We start from the raw sequence: 8546 nt of genomic DNA on the forward strand, positions 1-8546 counted from the left end.
ATCGAGCCAAATTTTGGCGTTTATCATTTTTCCCCCAACTCTCTTGTAACGAACCGGAAGGGTCGTTTTAGACACCTGTCCGGTGCCCTCGAACTAGCATTCAAAAATAATTATTTATTATTTTAATCGTAATTTCCTTCATTTTCTATCCATTCGTCTCGCCAAATTCTAAGTTTTTATTTTCGAAACTCAATTCTTTATTATTTTAATCGTAATTTCCTTCATACACCTGCCGCTACGCCGCTTGCCGCCCGCCGTTAGAGAAGATTGGGAGACCAGCCTGGGTCTTACTGATAACATGCCGACTTACGTTCAGCTCCACGAGTTTCTCAAGTCCAAAGTCAGGGCTTGGGAGAACATGGAACCCGCTTCGGAACCCAAAAAGCAATCTGAAGGTCATAAATCCGGAGGCTCACGCAGTAATAAACCTCAGAAGACAACATCCTCTTACACCGCTACTCAATACAAAGGAAAGCCCAGGAGAAATTGCCCGCTGTGCCCTGAGGAACATTACATGTTGTTCTGTCCAATCTTTAAGGCCGCTACTTTGGAGGAACGAATCGACATAGTCGAAAAATACCGCCTGTGCTACAATTGCTTGGGCCCGCATCGCGTCGCTGATTGTAAGACCGCTCAAGGATGCAGGAAGTGCAGTCAACGTCATCATACTTCCATCCATCGAGATACACCGCCTAAATCTGCACCACAGACACTTGCAGACAACGCACAAGGTAACTAACCGTTCCATTAGACCGCTTATAATTCAACATTAACTGTTGGTTATTTCAGATCCGCTTTCCGCTCAAGTATTGCTAGCTACCGCCTTAGTCCAGGTACGCCCGCATCATGGTAATCCAATCACCGCCAGAGTGTTGATTGATCAAGGTTCAGAGCTCTCATTTATGAGACAGTCGCTCTTCAAGAAGCTTGGACAACCGCTACAGCGTGACATGGTCATGCTCAAGGGCATTGGCAATGTCTCCGCAGGAAGCTCACTAGGTGTGAGCACAATTGAGCTTCGTTCGCTGTGTACGACCGCATCAATGCATGTCAGCATGCATATTCTACCAACACTGACGGTAGATCTTCCATCGTTCGTGATCGCTGATCCGAAATGGCCGCATCTTGAGAATCTCAAGCTCGCTGACCCGCAGTATCTACAGCCACGCCCTGTAGATATTATTCTAGGTGCATCACCAGCCGCACAGATCATGAACGCAGAGATTCAACGAGGACCTCGCAATGCTCCTATTGCACAATCCACCACGCTTGGTTGGATTGTCTATGGAGCTGTCACCGCTAAACATCACACGCTTCAACATCACACGCAGCACTACATGCGTCAGTAGATACTGAATTACAAGACGCTATCGCTAAGTTTTGGGAACAGGAAGAAGTTCCATCAGGAAATTCACCGCTCAACACCGCTGAAGAAGACGAATGTGAAATTCACTTTCGTCAAACGCATTATCGACAGCCTGATGGACGCTACGTAGTGAGATTACCGCTTAAGGCCCTTGAAAGTCAACTTGGCGACTCTATCAATGCAGCTATGGGGTCACTCCGCAGATTAATAACTCGCTTGTCGCGAGAAAGAGAATATTCTGACATATATCGTGCATTCATGGCAGAATACATTCAACTAGGACACATGGTACGAGTACCAGTCAACGAATTGCCCGCAAACGCTTACTTCTTGCCTCACCATGGGGTATTGAAGCTTGATAGTGCCACTACGAAGCTCCGCACAGTGTTCAATGGTTCCTGTGCAACATCTACAGGAATTTCATTGAACGACATTCTCCACGCAGGACCCAAAACGCAAATTGACATTTTTGATGTGATGTTGAGAATCCGTTGCAGCAGGATTCTATTCGCTACTGACATCACCAAGATGTTCAGACAGATTGAGGTCGACTCGCTTGATTGGCCGCTTCAGTGCATTCTCTGGATAGATGAGAATGACTTAATAGACGCTTACTGTCTCAAGACAGTCACATACGGAACCGCTAGTGCACCTTTTGACGCAGTACGTGTGCTTATCCAACTAGTAAAGGATGAAGGACACCGCTTTCCGCTAGCTGTTGCTCCAATGTTGAAAACACGCTACGTAGATGACATCTACGGTGGAGCAGACAACGAAGAAGACGCTATCAAGGCTGCAGTACAAACAAAAGCTCTGTGTGCAGCAGGCTGCTTCCCGCTTACCAAATGGGCTAGTAATAGCCCACGGTTACTCGCTGAAGTCGCTCCAGAAAAGCAGCTGGATACACCGCTTAAAGAAATCAGTGATGCACCAGTAAAAGTCCTGGGCATGTACTGGAATTCACGCACTGACGCTCTCCAGTTCAAGTACACGCTACCGCCAGAGACGCCCAAGACAAAAAAAGCTATTTTGTCTGAAATCGCAAAGCTGTATGACCCGCTAGGACTTCTCACACCAATAGTCGTCAAAGCCAAGATCTTTATGCAAGATCTTCGGCTAGATAGAGTGTCATGGGATGAACAATTGTCACCATCACTCATTCACAAATGGACTGGATACCGCGAGGATCTTCGAAACATCGAATCCATCCGCATTCCACGCTGGAATAATATAGCACCTGGAGCAACTATGGAATTGCACGGGTTCTCAGACGCTTCGCAAAACGCTATGGCTGCCGCTGTTTATTTGAGAGTCACTGACGCTGAGGGGAACACAAAGGTCTCACTTCTGTGTTCAAAAACGCAAGTAGCACCGCTGAAGACCATGACAATCCCACGCTTGGAATTATCTGCCGCATGGTTGCTAACACAACTGATACTTCATGTTAAAGAAGTTCAGTCGCTTGAAAATGTCAGGATCAATCTCTGGACTGACTCCGCCGTGACTCTCGCATGGATTAAAAGTCCAGCAATCCGCTGGAAGACATTCGTCCGCAATAGAGTGGGAAAAATCCAAGAAACGCTTCGAGATGTCTCCTGGAAATTTATTCCAGGAAAACAAAACCCCGCTGACTGTGCTTCAAGAGGTATACCTACGCTAAAACTGAAACAACACGCTCTCTGGTGGCATGGACCAACTTGGCTTCATGAACCAGAATCCTCTTGGCCCACTCTGGAGCCTCCAACCGACAACGCAACGCATCGAGAAGAACGCCAAGGTCTGACACTAGTAACTTGGAAAGCAGAAAATTGCCTGCTCCAACAATTACTGTCGCATTACACGCAGCTGTTTCCACTGCTACGGAAGCTTAGCATTTGGCATCGTGCCATCGACTGCTTTAAAAGAGTTCCACAATCTTCGCTGGCCTACCCGCTTACTCCATCAGACCTGGAGCGCGCTAAATTGACCTTGATTAAGTTCACTCAAGGACAATACTTCGCTAGAGAGATTCACACGCTACAAGATGGTGATGGTCTGCCTAAAAATAACAGCATCACTAAGCTGACTCCGTTCATTGACCATCAGGGGGTCCTGAGAGTCGGTGGCCGCTTGAAAAACGCATTGCTGGACCCAGAAGAGAGGCATCCAGCGATTCTACCGCGACAATCACCGCTTACATCAATCTTGATTGATGATTCGCACCGCAAAACGCTTCACGGAGGTACTCAGCTTACGCTCGCTGACTTACGCAAGAGTGTCTGGATCATTGGAGGCCGTGTTTCAGTCAGATCATTTATTTTACGCTGCGTTATCTGCACGAGACATCGTGGAGAACGCGCTCAACAGTTGATGGGTCAACTACCCGCTGCACGAGTAAATCCAATTCGAGCCTTCTTGCATACAGGACTCGACTACGCTGGACCTATCACGCTGAAAACGTTTCAAGGACGTGGAGCAAAAACATACAAAGGCTGGATTGCAGTCTTTGTATGCATGTTCAGTTCAGCTGTACATTTAGAGCTAGTAACTGACTACACCGCTGCCGCTTTCATCGCCGCTTATCGCCGCTTCACTAGTCGCCGAGGTATCTGCCACACGCTATATTCAGACTGTGGAACCAATTTTGTAGGAGCAGATAAAGAGCTGAAACGACTATTCGCTGCAGGATCCCGCACATTACGAGAATTATCAACCTTGATCGCTCAAGATGGCACGAACTGGAAATTCAATCCGCCTGGAGCTCCACATTTTGGAGGAAAATGGGAAGCCGCTGTGAAATCTATCAAATTTCACCTTCGAAGAACAGTCGGAGACTCGCTGTTGACGCTTGAGCAATATTCAACGCTACTGGCTCAAATTGAAGCCATATTGAATTCCAGACCACTCACACCGCTGAATGAAGATCCTGCTGACCTGGCTGTACTGACTCCAGGTCACTTCTTAATCGGACAGTCACTGACCGCTATCCCAGAGCCATCGCTGACAGATTTACAACCTGCTCGGCTCTCGCACTGGGAACAAGTCCAGCAAATGGTTCAATATTTCTGGAAACGCTACTACCAGGACTGCATCCACCGCTACCAGGCCATTTCAAAGTGGCATCATCGACGCAACGAGATCAAGGTGGGTTCAGTTGTACTGATCACCACTGAGGATCTCCCGCCAACCAAGTGGCCATTAGCCAAAGTAATTGCTGTTTATCCAGGTGAAGATGGACAAATCCGCGTAGTAACTGTTAAGACAGTTAACACAGAGCTGGTACGTCCAATTACAAAGCTCTGTGTCCTGCCGCTAACGCATGAAGAAGATGATCTTGTCGACGCAGCCGCCAACCCGGGGGAGAATGTTCGGTGAACAAGGCCCAGTAGCGATTAACTCGCTCCTGGGGGACTCCCAAATTCAAGAGACGCACCTGTCCACCGCTAGTTCCCGCAAAAATCGAACCGCCAATAGAAAATCAGCCTCTCGATCACGTCATGAATCGACCGCTTTATTGGCTGATCGCTCCCACTAGACATGCGCAATAGCCTTCTTCCCCAACTCAACGAGGAAGAAGACGAACTATTGTTTTTATCTTTCGCTTCTACGCTTTCGCTGCATCAAGTCGCCATTAGTATTTCTTTACTTTCGCTTTTTGTTAATAAACCGCATTTTGCTAATTTTATAATTTAAACCGCTTAAATTAACCGCTAATAATTCGCTTTAGTTTGTTTCAGATAATTTGTGTTAACAGTGCATTTATTTCACCGCTTTTTTAGTGCCGACAAAGTGTTCAACCACGTGTCAACTGGCTTCGCTTTTGCTAACCACGCTGTAATTTATAAATCCGCTATTATCTTAACAATCCGCTATTAAACATATTAAATATTGAGTGTATTTAATGTAAATAAATTCCTAGTGTTATTTTTTATAATAATTTACGCGTTTTAATTGAGATATCCAGACCTAAAACCTGATCCCCGCTTTTCCGCTCTTTCTGTAATTATTCAGTAACAACTGATGAATTTTTTTTAAATTAAAGTATTTTTTCAAAGTTTAGATTTACAAGCAGTATATATTTATTATTTTTTACTTTTAGAAGCAAAAGATAATGATAATGGAGACGGCATCGGAGTAGTGTTCAGCTTAATTGATATTTTAGTTTCTTCTTTAATTAAATACATATTCTCTTCAAATAAAATAAGTAGGAGTCATTATTTTTACCAGTATTATAACTTTTCTTTTTTTTTTTAAGGCTAATAATTAATTATGATTAAAAAAAAATAATACGCCCTTATGGCTTTAGAATTTTTTGTCTAGAACCAAAAGGGCGTCTACAAAAAAAAATTTTTCACTCACTTTTCTTACAGATCTAAATGTTATAAATATTTTTAAGTTAGTTGGAGTGAAAAAAATTTTTTCTATCCACCCTTTTGGCTCAGCGAAAAAATTTTTGAATTTTTATAAAATTTATAAATGGTTATAATAGTTTATGCAGGTAGTGCAGAAATGGCGGCAGAAAAGCCTCCCGCTTGTTTTGTCCCATCACTAAAAAACATGAGGTAAACTCTTCTCATCAGAGAGGCTATTTCTAAATTTTCTTTTCTACCGCAGTAAGTTCCAATAAGAGGCGCATTCTCATTTCTGCCCTCTCGCGCTTCCAGAAAATCATTTTTACACATTTTCGAATCTTCGAGCTCAAAATAATCGAATTTAATCAACAAGTAATGCTTGTAAGGAGCAATAATATGCCACTCGCACTGTTTGTAACGCTTATAATCATCTGGATAGTTCGGAGATTCTAGATAATAAGTTTGATTACTCTGTAATTGAATGTAACTACCGCAAAAGCTCTGATATCGAATTGAAAAATCCAGACTACTCTCTTCAGATTGAATTCCAGCGAATGTTATCGTTAACCAGTTACTGGCAATTATACTAACAGCATCCACCTTTCCACAATAGCGATCTAAATTTAACACAAATAATTAATACTGTTTTCACCAGCAAAAAATCCAACGTACCTATCACAGTCCCATTTTCCTGGTACCCACTTTTAATTTCTAAAAATTCTTTGATGCAGTCAGTGCTGTTGTAAATATCTAATGACTTAACATAAAGTTTGATTTGTTCGCCTGCAGCAGCTCTGATTGACCATTGACAACTATTGTAAGTTGTCATTGAATTGTTTTGAGTTAAAACGGCGCTTGGACTTGAGAATGTTTTATCACATTCTGTAAGAAATAACTCGACGATTATTATTCTATGTTATAAGATTTTTATGATAAAAGTACTGAGCTCCAGATCAAAAATAGAAAACCAAATATTATTCGAGTACTTTAAATAAACAGAAGAGACATTTTCATTAAAATAAAAAGTTTGTCTAATACTAAAATCGTTAAGAAATTTATGGATCTATGTTTCTTCTCTCAACATTTTATAAAGACGAGACATAACATGCTCGCTTCACTCGCTTCCATTCTTTTAAAAATCCTGCCACTATCTTAGTTGACTAATCAACAACCGAATAAAATAGTCACAGAAGTGACGTAAAACGATACGATACCCGGCCATCAATTTTTTAGAAGAGGATACTTACTGGAACAGTTATACAACAACTTAGCAGTCAAAATGTCGCCTTCACTGAGTTTGGTTCTCTGGCCGATGTCTGGTATTGTCCCATTTATTTTTCGCAGTGGAACAATAGTCTGTTTGCCTGAACGCTTTGAACTCGCAAATGTAGAATAGTGCATAATTGAATCGTAATTATAAGATTGATTTAGAGTATTAACTTTTGCTGAATTTAATTTTTTAAATGAAGTCTGATCGACTGTAATAATTAACAATAAAATAATAACGGTGTCGGTCGTGCAAGAAGTCAAAGATGATCTACCAAGTACTCTTATCTTACCGTCTTTTATTGTGTCAAAGTTAATTTTAACATAGTCATCGCGATCTGGATGTAAATGTTCATGAAAAAATCCTATTGCATGCCCCAATTCGTGAAGTATTGTTCCAAATTTACCGCATTTTCCGAATACAGAAATAAAGCTTATTCGTCTTTCCATCTTGCCGACCGAAGAACAGCACCTTATAAACAGAGTATCATCATCAATTAATGATTATTATACTTACTAAAACTACAAAATATGTGACTTACCCACACTTTAGTTTAGTGATAAACAAATAACTACGGTGTACTTTCTCATTTTTTTTGACAAATTTAATACAAGTAGCCTCTTCCCAACGTCTCATTGCTTGTAAAATTAATCTGCGCTGAGCTCCAGTGTATACATCTTTAAATTCGTAAGGAATGATTCCATTGTCCCATAAAAGTTCAGCATCTTTTAGAACTACCGATTTCTTGGATCTGTTAAATTCCTTATTCAGTTCAAAATTTTCCTCCAGTTGAGTCTCATTACCGGTCGACTGAGATGGTGACAAAATATAAGAATTTGTCAGTAATGCAGTAAATAGTATTTGAATGCCAATATAAATCCAACGTATCAATTTCATAGTTACTGTATTTTTATTAAATCTTTCTCATAAATTTTTTAATAGGTGATTTAGAACTTTATTTTTTTTTTAATCTTCACTAGAAAAATTGTTGTGGAAATGTTTTTTCGTTTGTTCCTAGATAACTGAATTCAGTCCTTTGCAATATATGTGAATCTACCAGCGATATAATTAATTTAATTAGAAATACACTGAGGATAAGCTTCATCTAAGAGGAATATTTAACTAGAAACATTCAAATAAAACTCCAAGATACTCTTACGCGCTTACAGTAGGCGCTGGTGTTCCATCTACGCATGTCCCTCAATAAATAGTGCTGAATTTAACCTTAAAATCATTTTCTTATAAAAAATTCTGGGGATTCATGAATTCTCATTGGACGATGAATTTCCTCTATCTCACAAGGGGAGGATACGACCTTGGGGAAACGGATTTGGATAATCTTTGACGTAGTGATAGTACACCATGTGGGTATACTACCTCTGAAATACTAAAGTGCAATACTCAAAAATGGCTGAGAAAAACGCACTCAAAGTTTACTCAGCACTATAATATATTAATAGGTAAATAATTGATACATTAAATTATTCTTTAATAAAATATTTTTTTATTTTCAACTTCATTTCTATAAATTATCTACGGTGTATATCATGAGATATTTGTAATTCATGAATAATTCTTATAA

At 40.8% G+C, this 8546-nt stretch overlaps 2 protein-coding genes across 2 annotated transcripts; one reads left to right on the top strand and one right to left on the bottom strand.

Moving 5' to 3' along the window:
- The first annotated feature begins 298 nt into the window (after nucleotides 1-298).
- Nucleotides 299-4720, top strand: LOC123264000. Its single transcript, XM_044727047.1, has 3 exons — nucleotides 299-731; nucleotides 790-1341; nucleotides 1395-4720. The coding sequence occupies exons 1-3, from the start codon at nucleotides 299-301 to the stop codon at nucleotides 4718-4720; spliced, it is 4311 nt and encodes a 1436-aa protein (XP_044582982.1).
- Nucleotides 4721-5835: 1115 nt separating this feature from the next.
- LOC123264001 (dorsal-ventral patterning protein tolloid-like) lies at nucleotides 5836-7861 on the bottom strand. Its single transcript, XM_044727048.1, has 5 exons — nucleotides 7506-7861; nucleotides 7257-7435; nucleotides 6945-7175; nucleotides 6370-6579; nucleotides 5836-6314 (listed from the first exon to the last, which is right to left on the bottom strand). Exons 1-5 carry the CDS (start codon nucleotides 7859-7861, stop codon nucleotides 5836-5838), a joined length of 1455 nt encoding a protein of 484 aa, XP_044582983.1.
- Nucleotides 7862-8546: the final 685 nt, after the last annotated feature.

This window comes from Cotesia glomerata, linkage group LG4 (assembly GCF_020080835.1).
Source record: "Cotesia glomerata isolate CgM1 linkage group LG4, MPM_Cglom_v2.3, whole genome shotgun sequence".
In the NCBI taxonomy this organism is placed as follows: Eukaryota; Metazoa; Arthropoda; class Insecta; order Hymenoptera; family Braconidae; genus Cotesia; species Cotesia glomerata.

Bases quoted from the DNA above. Each gene is read 5' to 3' on its own strand.
- LOC123264000 (XM_044727047.1), top strand. From the start codon at position 299: ATGCCGACTTACGTTCAGCTCCACGAGTTTCTCAAGTCCAAAGTCAGG. The intron at 732-789 runs GTAACTAACCGT...TGGTTATTTCAG, and splicing joins ACTTGCAGACAACGCACAAG to ATCCGCTTTCCGCTCAAGTA. The intron at 1,342-1,394 runs GTCAGTAGATAC...GGGAACAGGAAG, and splicing joins TCACACGCAGCACTACATGC to AAGTTCCATCAGGAAATTCA.
- LOC123264001 (XM_044727048.1), bottom strand. From the start codon at position 7,861: ATGAAATTGATACGTTGGATTTATATTGGCATTCAAATACTATTTACT. The intron at 6,580-6,944 runs GTAAGTATCCTC...TATTTCTTACAG, and splicing joins GTTGTTGTATAACTGTTCCA to AATGTGATAAAACATTCTCA. The intron at 6,315-6,369 runs GTACGTTGGATT...TGTTAAATTTAG, and splicing joins GGAAAATGGGACTGTGATAG to ATCGCTATTGTGGAAAGGTG.